The sequence below is a fragment of the Hibiscus syriacus genome, unplaced genomic scaffold, assembly GCF_006381635.1.
Source record: "Hibiscus syriacus cultivar Baekdansim isolate YM2019G1 unplaced genomic scaffold, ASM638163v2 tig00109923_pilon, whole genome shotgun sequence".
NCBI lineage: Eukaryota > Viridiplantae > Streptophyta > Magnoliopsida > Malvales > Malvaceae > Hibiscus > Hibiscus syriacus.
This window is the reverse complement of record NW_024062529.1, coordinates 844,111-858,867: the sequence shown is the minus strand read 5'-3', so window position 1 is coordinate 858,867 and position 14,757 is coordinate 844,111. Positions and strand designations below refer to the sequence as shown.

The following is a 14,757-nucleotide window of genomic DNA, read 5'->3' as shown; positions in this document are numbered from 1 at the left end:
GTCATCCTTTTTAATGAACACGTTATCCACTTTTTAATTTACGTGTCAAAGTAAATAAAAGTCTGAATTATTTATTTTTTATACTAATAATTATAATTTACTTTTCAATTTTTTATCAAATAATATAAGCTTTTAAAATTACTTTAAAACTTTGTTATTTTCCCCTCCTAAAGTGCAAGTATTGTCATATCCACGTCATCATCATAGTTAGAGATGATAATGATTTAGATATTTATTATTTTCTAAAAAAATTAAATTTAAATTCATAAATAAGTTATTTTAAATCCGAATTCATTTATTATATGCATTAAATTAAGTATCATTATAATATTTAAAATATGACTATTAAAATATCTTTAGATATTAACTTTACATTTAATAATCTCTAAAAACTTAAAAATAAATAAAAGTTCAAAAATATGATTTTTGATACTTAAATTATAGATTTCAAATTCAAATAATTAACTACAAAATTAAAGTTAATTTAAATTATAGATGTAAGAATTAATAGACATAATGTTAAAATTAACCCACAACGTTCACCAAAACGATCAATTTGGCTTATATTTTTTTTTGGAGTATTTTGACTCCCAATGTTTTATTTTAAGGTAAAAAGACTCTTAACATTGGTTAAATAGCCACTTTTTACATTATTATTTTTTAGGAACATTTTAACCTTTAATATTCTATTTTATGATTAAAATATATATTTTAAAACGTTAATCGTGTGTTAACTAATAATTTCATTCTATATATAAATTGACAAAAGTGCCAATACAAGGCAGTGAAAAAAAAATCATGTGTTGCCATTGATTGTTTTTTCCCCTCAATAAGGGAGAAATCTATAATATTCGAAGAAGACGATCGAAAGACATGACGTTTTTCTCGAAAGATAAAAAATATCTAGTCTTCTCAAGTTTTTCATCTTCGTCAACAATCTTCCACTCTACTGCAATTATCCTTGTCGATTAAACTATTGCCATTAAAATAGACCAACATTAAACCTCAGTCTCCACCAATAACTCTTGGCTGAGTTATCTATACGAGAAAAACATGCCGACATTAAACCATACCTTCATCCTTGTACTTTCATAGAAGTTATTGTCGTGGTTGGCCAAAACAAAGATAAAGAGGTTGAAGTCGCGGGTTTCGATCGATTTTCAAAAGATACCAAATGCTTCATTACACTCTATCAGAGAAATAATTTTTCCAATGACTATATAAACCATTTCTTTTCGAATCTTCATCTCAACATTTTTGTCGATGAGACTTTTTGTTTCAAAATAAAATAGTAGAATCAGAATACTCAAAAAATATAAAAATTAAAATAACTATTTTAATAAATGTTGAGGATAATTTTGATATTATGTCAAATTAATATTTTTTTAGTCGTTATTCGTTCTTAAGGTTTTGTTTTGATTAATCTAAATTGATCTGAGTCGTACATTTGGTTTTGGTACGTGAGTCTCCCAACGAAGATTTTCTGCATGCACAAGAACTCAAACGCAAAACATACTTAAACGATATCAAATTATTTATCACTTAAACCAACATGTTTATTATATCAAATTAATATTAACATTCACTTTTTATTTAAACAACAATTTTAATTCATAAAAAATAAAATATCTATAAATATAATAATCTATATTATCCACTATCACAGTTAATCATTCCCACCAACCTCAAGTTAAATGGCAATAATGCAATTCCGAGTAAACATCGAGGTCAAAGATTGGATTCAACTCTAACCACAGAGTTAAAAAATAATTTATTTTTTTTATAATTTTTTTATCGAACGTCTTTCCGGACCCCAAAAGCATATTTAAATACAGTTAAATTCCCCACATTCACAACACAATTCCCTCAATTTATGCTTCTTCCTCTTCTCTCTTTCAATCGTTCTCTCTGCTCTTTTAGCTCCACCCGTCCAATCAACTCTATTTTACAAAAAGGACTTATTTTTATTTCAATAAAATAAATTAAAAATTATTTATAAAAACCCATTAAAGTCTTATGAAGAGGGAAAGAGAAAGCAAAAATACTTTTTACTTCAAATTCTCTCTCTCTCTCTCTCTCTCTCTCTCTCTCTCTTGTTTGTTTGTTTGTTTGTTTGCATGTGATCGTGGCAGGGAGCTTTGTATTGAGGAAAAATCAGTTAATTATTTCTTCTTTTTAATTTTTCACACACTTTGAACATCATTAAGGTAATCTATTTTTCTATTTTTTGTTTTATATTTAATTTGCTGTTTTGGTGATTTTTTGTGACTTTATTTGAATAATTTTGAAGCAAGTTTATTTTTTGGGTTTAATGTGAATTAGGTTTTTGTTTTTGAGCAAGTAAGTTTGAGTATTGGTATTAAAGTAAGCCTCTTTCTTTAAGAAGTTTTCTGGGTTTTGTTTGTCTTTTGAGTTTGTCCTTGGATGATAGTTGTCTTTTGTGTATTGGATGTTAAAGAGTAGTTTGATTGCTATTGTAGTACTATTTCTCAAAACACGGAATTTTTAGCTGTTATACTTGGAATTTTTTATTGATTGCCGGTTGGACCCTTTTTATTATCTTTATTTTGCTTCTTTTTTTCTCGGACTCTGGGTTTTGGAATTGGTCTCACTTTGGAATTAGAATTTAGGTTATTGGTTCTTTTAAATAGATAAAAAAATAGATGAGACCTTTGAATTTTACTTTTACTTGAATTTCAATTGGAGGTATTTAACCCTTTTAGGCTTTTGAAGGATCAGGATATTTTGTGATATTATTATATCACGTGTCATGGTTTGAGGTTCTTTAAGAGTTAATTATGTTTATGCTTTAAGGATCAGGATATTTTGTGATATTATTTTACCACGTGTCATGGTTTGAGGTTCTTTAAGAGTTAATTATGCAGGCTGTTGATTTTGACTTTATATTTAACTTTTCCTGGCTTCCTTCAGAACAATTTTGAGATTGTTTCTTGCTGTTCTTAGTAGTAATATTAGTTGTCAAGAATGCAATGCTGAACGTCTTGTAAGGTTGATGTATGTTTTTGTCCCTTGTTATTGGCAGAGAAGGTGATGCAATGATGCAGTCCATTGAACCTTCGGCTTCAGGTAGTTCACTTTACGCTGCCAATATACGAATTGTGTTTTCTCATTTAATTGGTCTCATTAATCATGTTTGGTCTAGATCCTACTAAGATTCCAACGACAAAGGAACCTAAGAAAGTGGAAAGGGCTTGGGGGATTTTACCTGGTTCTGATGTTTACCATGCCTCAAGTGATGCTACCCTTTTCTCTAGCTCGTTGCCTGTTCTTCCACATGAAAAATGTAAGTTTCAGCAGGTGTTTAAAGTCTATATTCTGTGTTAAGGAAAGGCTGACCTGATTTTTACCGCATACAGTGAACTTAAATGATACAGATAATAATTATCAATCTGTTGATGACGTCACTTCTGATCTAAATAACCTACATCAAGATGGGGAAGGCGATGATCCACTTGGGAACATTGAAGCTCATGCACATGGAAACTTGCCTGATGATGAGAATGAGCTTTTAGCAGGCATAATGGATGATTTTGACTTAAGTGGGTTGCCTAATTCTGTGGAGGATCTAGAGGAATATGATCTTTTTGGTAGTGGTGGAGGTATGGAACTGGAAACTGATCCACAAGAGAGCCTGACCATTGGTATGTCAAAAGTGTGTTTTTCTGATGCTGTTGTTGGAAACGGCATGCCCCATCACGGCCTTCCAAATGGTGTTGGAACTATAGCTGGGGAACATCCATACGGAGAACATCCTTCAAGGACATTATTTGTTCGGAATATAAATAGCAATGTTGAGGACTCAGAACTAAGAGCCCTTTTTGAGGTAGTTAATTCTTAAAATTCTTTTTGATGGCGTTCCTTGTCACCTTCTTAGGGCTGCTGTGTTAAGGGCATTCTGCTTTTGGAAATACTTTCATTATTTTATCTCTTACATATAGGCATTGTTTGAAATTGTAATACATTGCTCATAGAAGCAGAAATGCAGGTTTTAGATGCTGGATTCGACTGATCAATCCGATTTTGGTAACTTTCCTTTTTTTCAAGTTAAAAGTATTGCATGGAGCAATTTAAAGTTGTAACTATATTGTCCTCAATTTTAGAATGGAACTTTGAAATGTTGGGCAATGGTTATTGATGCAAACCTGTATTACTTAGCTTTCTGATGCGTTTCAAGAACTACTGGTCACTTCCTATCTTTTCTGACCCAGCTGCTTCATTTTCCCCTTTTTGCAGCAATATGGTGATATTAGAACTCTGTATACAGCATGCAAACATCGTGGCTTTGTGATGATATCCTATTATGACATTCGTGCTGCTCGAACAGCTATGCGTGCATTACAGAACAAGCCACTAAGACGGAGAAAAATTGACATTCACTTCTCAATTCCCAAGGTTTAGAGCATTTTTATTCCCCAAATAATTTGTTTTGCCACTGTGTTGTTTCTATTAACATGTTTCCCTTATATTTTCCCCAAACTATACTACATTAGGATAATCCATCAGAGAAGGATGTTAATCAAGGAACCTTAGTAGTTTTTAATTTGGATCCCTCAGTTTCAAATGAAGATCTTTGTCAAATATTTGGGGTTTATGGCGAGGTTAAAGAGGTGATTTTTTTGTCCTTTTCTTTTTTCAAAATGTTTCCTTGCTTTTTTACTTGAGACTGTGTGTTCAGCATTTCTGAAGTAGACTTTTCATTACGTAAAAGCAGATACGGGAAACGCCGTACAAGCGACACCATAAGTTCATTGAATTCTATGATGTTAGAGCTGCGGAACAAGCTCTGAAGTCGCTCAATAGAAGTGATATAGCTGGTAAACGTATTAAGCTTGAGCCTAGTCGCCCTGGAGGAACTCGTCGCAAGTGTGTATATCTTAAACCTGATTCTTCTTTTAGTATTAATGTATAAAATTGTATTTATTTGATGAATCTTGTTTTTCCTCAGAAAAGAAGTTTTTTCCAGTGGGTTTTGCCACTATGATAGCATTGGGATGTGCCTTGTTTTGAATGTGACCTGATAATGTTTTGCTATTTTCTCTTCGGGCATGAAAGCTAATCAATTTCTGCCTGTGCATGCAGTTTTTCAGTAGCTCACACTTATAATGCGTATGCATATGCATTGATATTAACTGGAAATGGTAAAATAGTGTAGAATGTGTACACAAATGTTGAGAACTACTGCAATTGTGTCCTTGTGGGAATATAGATAGATGGATCCTTTCTCTTGGCTGCTGCATGCTAGACTTTGTCAAACTTTTTCTATTTTTTTTCTTTTTAATTTTTAAAAAAAATTCTTCATTATGTGTTTCTGTCAGAATTTGTTTGTATGATTTCATGCTTTGTTGTTTTCGGAAGTATAACAATAATGGAAAATTTTCACTGGTCATCTTTTTCAACTTGTAGCTTGATGTTGCATCTGAATCAAGAGCTTGAACAAGATGAATCTTGGAGTTTCAGACATCCAGTTGGTTCCCCGATGGCCAATTCTCCTCCAGGTAGGGCTGTTTGAGCTACATTCTATTATTTGTGTGCATAAGGTTTGATTGTCTAGTATATATTTTGTAAATTGAGTATATTGCAATTTTCCTAACAGGTAGCTGGGCACAGTTTAACAGTTCTATAGAGCGTAGTCCAATGCATTCTCTTAGTAAGTCCCCTGTTTTGGGGACCATGAGCCCAACAACCAGCAACCATTTATCTGGCCTGGCTTCTATCCTGCATCCTCAAGTGTCAAACTCAATGAAAGTTGCACCAATTGGAAAGGACCAAGCAAGGGGTAGTCTTGTAGAGCATGCATTAGCCGGTACAAATTCAACCCATGGAACTGGGTTTCAATTTTCTCACTCTTTGCCAGAGTCAAAGTTGAGCCAATACCATGGAACCATACCTACTTTCAGTCCGTCAAATGGTTCTAGGATGGAAAAATTGTCTGGGCCACAGTTTCTTTGGGGAAATACAAATTCATTTACAGATCGCACAAATTCTTCAGTCTGGCCAACCTCATCTTTGGAACGCCCATTTTCATCTAACGGAAACGGCCATGGCTTTCCATACTCGGGTCGGCAAGGATCTTTCTCAGGCACATCCCAACACCTCCAACATCATCACATCGGTTCTGCTACCTCTGGTGTTCCGCTGGAAAGGCACTTTGGTTTCTTCCCAGAATCATCAGATACTTCATTCATGAGTCCTGCTACATTTGGGGGCTTGGGTGTAGGCCACAATGATGGAGGTTTTATGGTTAATATGGGTTCTCATGCTGCAATGAGTTCAGGTATTGGCATTCCACGGAATGCATCTGAGAATGGTTCGTCAAGTATGAGAATGATGTCTTCACCTAGGTTGAGTCCTGTATTCTTAGGCAATGACCTATACCCAGGACTACTTCCCAACAGTATGGATGGGTTGGCTGAGTTTGGCCGGAGAAGACGTGTTGAAAATAACCGGAACCAGTTGGATAATAAAATGCAATTTCAGCTGGACCTGGATAAAATTATCAGTGGAGAAGATACTCGAACAACCCTGATGATAAAAAATATTCCAAATAAGTCGGTCCATCCTCTATAATCTTCTGGTTTATGAATATTTAATACATGCCGATATGTTTGAAGTATTGATGCCTTTACCTGACAACTTCTATTTCATTATGATCCTCAGATATACCTCAAAGATGTTGTTGGCTGCCATTGATGAAAGTCACCAGGGTACTTATGATTTCCTCTATTTGCCCATAGATTTTAAGGTAATTTCTTTGGGGTTCTAATTTGCAGTTTAGACCATTTATTTTTTAAGTTCAATTGCCACTGATGATATTCTCTTTTATGATGCAGAATAAGTGCAATGTGGGCTATGCCTTTATCAATATGCTGTCTCCTTCACACATTATACCATTTTATGAGGTTACATTTTTTTAACTTAGCAGTTTAATTTAACTTTTTAAGAAAACTTGTGCTTATCATCAAAGGGAAGGGCAAGCTTGTTACTGATGCCTTGGAATGTTCTCTTTGGATTTATGTTAACCTACCCTATGCAGGCATTTAATGGAAAGAAGTGGGAGAAGTTTAATAGTGAGAAAGTTGCTTCTTTGGCATATGCTCGAATCCAGGGAAAAGCGGCTCTTGTTGCCCACTTCCAGAATTCAAGCTTGATGAATGAAGATAAGCGCTGCCGCCCCATTCTCTTTCACTCTGAGGGGCCAGATGGTGGTGATCAGGTAGCATTACTATTAGTTCCCAAGTACTTACAATGGCTGATTTAATTTGACCTTTTTTAATCCAAGTATCAGATGCCATCTTTTTATTAAAGAGTTGATTTTCATAGTAACAATGACCATTCTTTTTCCTTTTCTTGTAGGGAATTCTAGAGCACTTGCACTCTAGTTTGAATATCATAAGCCAGCCAAACGGGCTGCCCTCGGGTGATACTTCTGGTAGCCCCAAAAAGAAAGATGCTGGCGAGGAGCATGAAATGTTTTAACAGCCTAGAATCAGGAGATTGCCCTTGTACCAAATTCATAGTGGGGCATTGAAGGCTAACTTATTTGTACATAGTTGACGATAAAAGTATAGGAAGAGGTGAATCCGCTATTTACGGGAGGCAGATTTTGTGTAGTCTTAAAAGACTCTTGGAAGCTAGCTGAGCATTTTGAACTTCGAAACGCATTTGAGAAGATGTAGGGTTCTGCATCATTGTTCTGCCTTTCTCCTCTCTATTTTGGGGTTCCATTTTCGATGTTTCAAAATGGAACATGCGTAGTGGGAGTTGAGGTTTTGATGGCTAGGGTGTAACATTAGTGCCATTAACAGAAAAATTGTATAGTTCGGAATACAGACTTCGTTTTTGTTTATCACATAATTTGGTTCTCTTATGCCATGAATGTAATTGACAATGTTTGTTTATCACATAAATTCGAACTTTTCGATTCAGATGAAACAAAATTCGAGTCATAGAATGTCCTTGTAGATTGAATGTGCCAATTATTTATCATTACATGTATTTTATATATCATATCCAGGATTTATGGTGCTGGCAAAAAATTTAAGTAGATTTTACAGATATGAACACAGGTTAATTATTTTACATTGCAGTCATTATTTCATAAATCACTCGGGGTTTAGCAAATCCCAGCAGCTTCTCTCCATTTCCCTTTATACTAACAAAGAAGTATATATATGCATAAGAGATCATTATTTTGCTTGTGGTGCTTTTAGTCTTCCTTTCCTCGTTCGGATTTCGAGATCAATGAGGAAGTAACTTCTGTTATGTTCCTGGACATACTGAACTCGTCCATTCATCTTGTTCAGAAGCTTCCGCGACATGTTCAGCCCTAGTCCTTCCTGTGTCGTCCAACTATTTCCGCCCTCGTTCATTTCTTGAATAAGAGTGAAAGGAAGGCCTTTACCTGGGTGAATCATCCTATAGGAACATGGAAAATGACACCATTACTCACAGAGTACCTTCTGATAGACTAAGGAACAAAGCAATAGCAAAAACCGAGATAAACTGTATGTTTACCTGAATTGTAATCGAACAAACTCGTTGCCATCTCGTACTAGCTTTATACCGGGTGAAATCTTGAGTTCTACCCATCCACCCAGAGAAGAAGCATGATGCACCACATTAAACAGGAAATCCGATAGGACTAGCTGGAGCCTAATTCGATCACCGTATAGGGATAGTGTTTTGATTTCCTTCGGAGTTTCATGGAGAAGTTGTAAGTTCCTTTCTTTTAGCAAAATCATGATTTGACTGACGACGGTGTCAAGAACATTCCCTAAAACGAATTCTTCCATGCTTAGCTCTGTGCTCCTGCAAACAATTTAGACATCAGTATGTATTACGGTACTCTTCAAATCAGGGGGAAAACATAATCTCTCGTTGATAGTTTCTCGTAGATACTAGCAAAACAAACAAACTGAAGTAATGTTGAGACTTGAGACTTCAAGGGTCGAATCCTGCAGATCATGGAACTAAATTGAGACTTACCCTTCATCAATGCTTCCCGAGTCCATATCCTCAATTATTGTCAAGATCTGTCTTTCGCAAGCATCGCTGGTCTCGAGGAATTGCTTCTGGTTTTCGGAAATAGGTGTAGTTTCAAGAAGTTTATGTGTAAATCTAATACCGTTCAGAGGATTTCTCATCTCTTGTCGCATGTAAACCAAGTGCTTGAGTTTCTTAAACAACTCCTTGTTCTCTTGCTTGTGTTCACTAGCCTGCTGCATGCCAGGCTCAGTGACCTGTAAGAAGTAGAAACAACCAATTATGTTCCCATTGGCATCAGTCCGCTTGTTTGCTGTTAAGTAAACCTCCACAAAATTTCCTTTTCTATCAAAAAATCCGAATGGGAGCTTTTTGGCATCCAAGCCGCTTATTCCTTGATACAGCAGGATCATGAATCTAGTCATTGAGTCCTGACTTTTGAGCTGACATAAACCACCAAAGATTTCTCCTGCCAGCATTTTACCTATGACCTCACTTCTGTTGCAACCAGTCAGTTTTTCCATGGCCGCATTCCATTCGGAACAGCAGGCGTTCTCATCTGAAGCAAATGTTGGAGGTATCAAAGGGCTAAGACTTTGTACGATAGCTCTGTAATCTCCTTGCAAACGGATGAATTTATCCATCACAACTCTCTCAGAAGTAACATCTTGACCCACAAAACACACACCAACGACATCATTTGTGTAATCCCTGCTTGTGCAGGCGTTCACCACGATATAAACAACTGAGTTCTTTGGATGAAGCCCGAAATTTCTGAGCTTTAACTCGACATTCTTGTCCTCCTCACCTGGATTTTATTAGGCAAAAATGAGATACCATATCATTTGAAACATGTAAATAAGTTTGAAGATATTTTGAAAAAGCAAGGACAGCAAATGCACACTGTACATCATATCAAATATGAAAGAAAAAACAAGTGCAGAACTATGTTTGAGATTACCTTGCAAAGCTCTTCCTAGGAGATTCTTAAACAGGTCATGTGAATCTTCATGAACAACTTCATCGACCAGGGATTTCCCGAGTGCATCATCGGCTTGTAAACCTGTCAACTCCGTGATTTTTGCATTCCAACCATTTATGAGACCAGCTGCATCAACTCCAAATACTGGAGCTGTTCCAGTCTCAATCAATCTAACCATTTCGTGTGTCACTGAGCTGAGTTCATTGATTCCCTGCATCTCGGTTTCATTCTGCTGGCCATAAACTAACACCTTGGAGACACTCTCTTCCATGTTTTGAAATGAATGTCTCATTATAAGCTGTAAAGAGTGAATAGCATTAATTTCTGGAATCTCCCAAGGCAAACTTCTACTTTTCACCACTTCAAGAAAAGCATTAAACGAGGATCTCGGATGCATTCTTCCACCATCATCCTTGTCTTCCGGGTGATGCTTGGCTCCTCCCCATTTCACTTCCTTTGCAGTATGAGACCTGAACCAGAACAAGAAATCCTTGGAAATGATTCGGGCAGTAGCCATGCCACAAACTGCATCACCCAGTAAAGCAGCACTGGGGTAGCCAGCGTCGGCCAAACTATCGGTACTCAATCCAGTAGAATCCTCATGAGTGGTGAGCAGCCATTCAGCTATATCTTTTACCTGTGACTTGGTTGGAGTCACACCTAGCAACCAACATTTTCCTCCGTAGTACAGTGCAGCCCATCACACTTCACAAGGTCCATGATATTAGGCGATTGTGTCACGATACCAAACGGGGCATCACGGAGCAGCATATCACAGAGTAAGGTTTGAGTCCTTAGAATCTTCTTCTCGGTTAGTTGTGATGCTAATTGGAGTTCCATGTATAGCTGCATTCCAAATGCCTGCATAAGAAATTCACAGGCATAACGAAGCGGGAAAGGCACATAGCGTGGAGAACTATGGTGACAGACAACCAGTCCCCAAAGCTTCGTCGAATCGTTGCCATTTATAACGACTGCCATTACTAACGAGGCGGTCGAGCCCATATTTGCCATGTACTGTGTGACATCCATGGGAGACCTAAGGGTTGAATTCACCAAGCAGAGATGCTGCTTCAACTCATCACTTTGAATGACCTTAACTGGACTCGCATGGCAATCGCAGATCATCCTCACACGATTCTGCTTGAACAAGAAGCGAGTGGCTTGAGGTATATCCGTTGCAGGATAATGCAAACCCAAGTACGGCTCCAAATTCGACCTCCTGATTTCCGACACGACTTCACCGTGACCATCATCATGGAACTTGTACACCATAACCCTGTCATAGCCGGTAAGTTTCTGAACATCCTCCACAACCGTATCACACAACACACCGATATCACCACCAGGAAGCGACTGCAACCTGGCAATTGCCTGAACGGCGAGTTTCTGCGAGTGCACGGCACCGGAAAGCGACAGTGCATGATCACCTAACCGCGCAGGCTCTAAATCGATCACAATCCCCACATCAATCCTATGCAATATAGCATAAAAAGGCTTCTGGTTGCTCCTAGAATAAACCGAAATCGGATTCAACAACGAAATCTCCCTCGATGCCGCCGCTTTAGCCAAGGAAGCACCTGATGCAGGCGTGAAGAGGCTTTTCGCATCGATCCCAATCAAACCCTTCAACCCTTTAGACTCATCCTCGCTATCCAAACGCAAACCCAACAACTCAAAGCAATTCTCACTATAGCCAATGATCCCAAAACTGGGTTCTTCAATAGCAATCATACAACCAAAGGGCTGAACCAGACCACCCCTTTGGATTCTCGACAGATAAGCCGTCACTTGTTCATCGGGCACACTTTGCGGAGCACAAAGAACTGATTTTGAATAGTTAAAGGACTTACCAGAAACAACAGATTGCTCAAACTCGGCCATGAGACCAGCATCCGCATTGTACTGAGCAATGACCTTGCCTTTATCCATGGGTTTCAAGTTACTCGCAGCTGATGAAGACAAAGCAGTGTTGGGTTTTTGTTGCTTGGCCGGTCTTGTTCTTTCTCCACTCCAGGCCTCCATTTTTTTCTGTGAAAAGTTGTAAGAAAATTTAGTACAAGCAAAAGCATGGTAATTTTGTAAGAAGCAACTTTATCACCACTACAGTGCTTTAATAAAACTCACCACACGATCTTCTCCATTCCCGGGTTCATTTTATCTCTTAAAAACATAATTAATATAATTAATTATCTGTTATCAGTTTCCTTAACCAAGATTTGTTCTTGTTTAAACATGTCTTAAAATACATCTTGGGCTACTATTATCGTACAAGTACACCATCACTCTCATCTCACGTCAACTTCTGTCAATTAAGACCCATTATGTTTCTCTCTGTCCTGTAAAGGTTCCTTCGTTCACATTCTCTCATCTCTTTTTTTCATTAAAATGAATTACAGCACCATAAAAATATATATTTTTTACATAAAATTTCGAATTTAAAGTTTCAAAAATAGATTTATTCCGAATTAATCGCAAAATTTATCCAAACAAATACATGTGAAAGGTAGAGCTTTAGGAAATTGATATGGGATTATGTAAGAACCACTTTAGTAGATATGAGAGAATTGTCATAGTAGAGGATACGGAGTATGAAAATGAATAATGATAAGAGAAGACAAGACATCAAAATATCAATGGACAACCTCATAAATAAAGAATATTGAATAATGTAGATTAAATATGAGCCATGCGTTTTTCTTATGGTGCAAAATACAAAGTTGTCGTTTTTAATCAAACATCATAAATTCAAAAATTTTTACTTTTAAGAATGAAATTTTATAATGAAATTTTATAAAATTTGATACGAATTAATTAATTTATTTTATTAGATTTTATAGAAAAATTAAGGCTTCATACTTTGATAATGTGAATAGAATAAACTAAATTAAAATAATTATTCTCGTAATAAGTTTATATATTATTTAATACAGATTAATCGATTCCATGAATTAAATACTAGTGATTTAGTATATATTTTTAAATTTTATTTGATCAATTCAATTGATCATCATACTATCGATTTTTAATTCGTTTGATTCTTGTAAGTAAGGAATTAACAAAAACAATAGTTCAATAGTTTCTGTGTGAGAAATGAACAAAAAATTAACAGTTCAAGTTTGTGTTTAAAAAACTAGATTAACGGTTCAGTTATAAAAGAAGTGTACGATAAACTAAATTATAGAGAGTAGTATCTCGATTTTTGAATTAAAAGAATGAAATTCAGAATAAAACTTATATTTAATTTTTAAGGATAAAGTATAGTAATGGTCATTGAATTTTTTTAAATCTTTCATTTAGGTCCTCTAACTTTTAAAATTTGCAATACAGTCCCCCAACATTTAGTATGATTGCAATACAGTCCCCCAACATTTAGTCCGTTTGCAATATGGTCCCCGACGTAACCGGCTGTTTGACGCCGTTACACTGTCGTTAGTACGTTTGCAATATGGTCACTGAACTTTTCAAGCGCTTGCATTTAGGTCCCCTAACTTTTAAAACTTGCAACACAGTCTTTAATTTCATTCTAAACCCCAAATTTATTTTCGATCACGAATTTAACTTTTCGCTTCTCTCTTCTCATTTCCAACGTAACTTTTCAGTCGGGGATGCATGGAAAATTCTAATATAACTTTAAAATATGTGTAGGTTTTGACTTGAATAAGGGTCCATTGAGAGAAGACCCGACCAAGGGATTATCGGGACCATCAACGATTCAAGGTGTAATGTTAGATACAAGTCATCTCAAGTGAAACATAGATGTTCAATGAAATGCTTGTGAGAAAAAAATGGGGTCAGAAATGCAGAGTTGACAAATACTACTAAGATGAACTAAGTATCATTGTTAAAAGTCACAAACAAAGTTGGAATTATTTTATATAAATAGCATATAATAATTTATTTTGTTTAATCCTTGTAGTTAAAGATTTTCGAACAGATGATTAAATATAATGAAATCCCAAACAACGCATTCACCTCTAAGTCTCTTTCGCAACTCGAAAGGCATCATGACAGGGTCAAGTAGTTGCTCCAAATATACTACCATGTCATGATGCCTTTCGAGTTGCGTGTGTGCAGACTTGTCTTCTAAAGCTATAATTTAATACAATTCAACTGTAAAATTTCCAAAACATGTAAAAAATTCAATTCGTTCACGATATATCACTCCCATAATCAATATTGTAGATGCTCGTTTTTATCCAGGGCCGAGTCGGAGCAGACTCGAAGCAATCGTAACCTAACCCGACCTTGAACCAGTTGCAGGCCCAACTCAAGCCCAATGGACGACAGTTGATTGCAGAGGAAAAGAGAGAGGTTAACGGTGGTTTTTAGCAGTTTTTTTTATATACGGGGGATTATCAATTATCAGGGGGGGGAGCATTTGAGGGGGAGAGGAGAACACAGACAGGACGAAAAGGAGAAAGAACAATTTGTAAAAATTTCTGGTTAACCATTTTTGAAGCAATAAAAAGGAAACAATTTTTTTCTTTTCTAATTTCATGGTCCCATTCAAAGGAAAACATCAATCATTCAAAAGGGCAATAGAATTTTCTCAAGCAAAAACAACCAAAAACAGAAAGCATTAACAAGGAGGTATTTTTATCTTATTTTATTTACTTTCTAGTAACTATTCGTATACGTGTGTGGTATTTGTATTAAAAAGAAAACAAGGGTTAGAAGCTTACCGATTTGAGTAACTGGGATTAACACTGAAGCATGGATAGTTGTTCGAGAAACCTTGCATGTGGGTTAATAGTTAGTTTCTAGGTCGG

General features: G+C 36.1%; 2 protein-coding genes across 2 annotated transcripts; one reads left to right on the top strand and one right to left on the bottom strand.

Annotated features, from left to right (window-relative positions):
* Positions 1 to 2,022: 2,022 nt before the first annotated feature.
* On the top strand, positions 2,023 to 7,923 carry LOC120210374 (protein MEI2-like 5). The gene is made up of 13 exons (XM_039209128.1): positions 2,023 to 2,207; positions 3,044 to 3,087; positions 3,164 to 3,304; positions 3,378 to 3,844; positions 4,255 to 4,413; positions 4,512 to 4,628; positions 4,733 to 4,884; positions 5,425 to 5,516; positions 5,615 to 6,569; positions 6,679 to 6,763; positions 6,852 to 6,920; positions 7,055 to 7,234; positions 7,375 to 7,923. Exons 2-13 carry the CDS (start codon positions 3,057 to 3,059, stop codon positions 7,495 to 7,497), a joined length of 2,571 nt encoding a protein of 856 aa, XP_039065059.1. The 5' UTR covers positions 2,023 to 2,207; positions 3,044 to 3,056; the 3' UTR covers positions 7,498 to 7,923.
* A 145-nt stretch (positions 7,924 to 8,068) lies between these two features.
* Positions 8,069 to 12,058, bottom strand: LOC120210372 (phytochrome E-like). The gene is given in 5 exon segments (XM_039209127.1): positions 8,069 to 8,436; positions 8,536 to 8,829; positions 9,007 to 9,811; positions 9,965 to 10,681; positions 10,684 to 12,058. Coding segments are annotated over 5 exon segments (3,372 nt in total). The 5' UTR covers positions 12,011 to 12,058; the 3' UTR covers positions 8,069 to 8,207.
* Between the last annotated feature and the right edge of the window lie 2,699 nt (positions 12,059 to 14,757).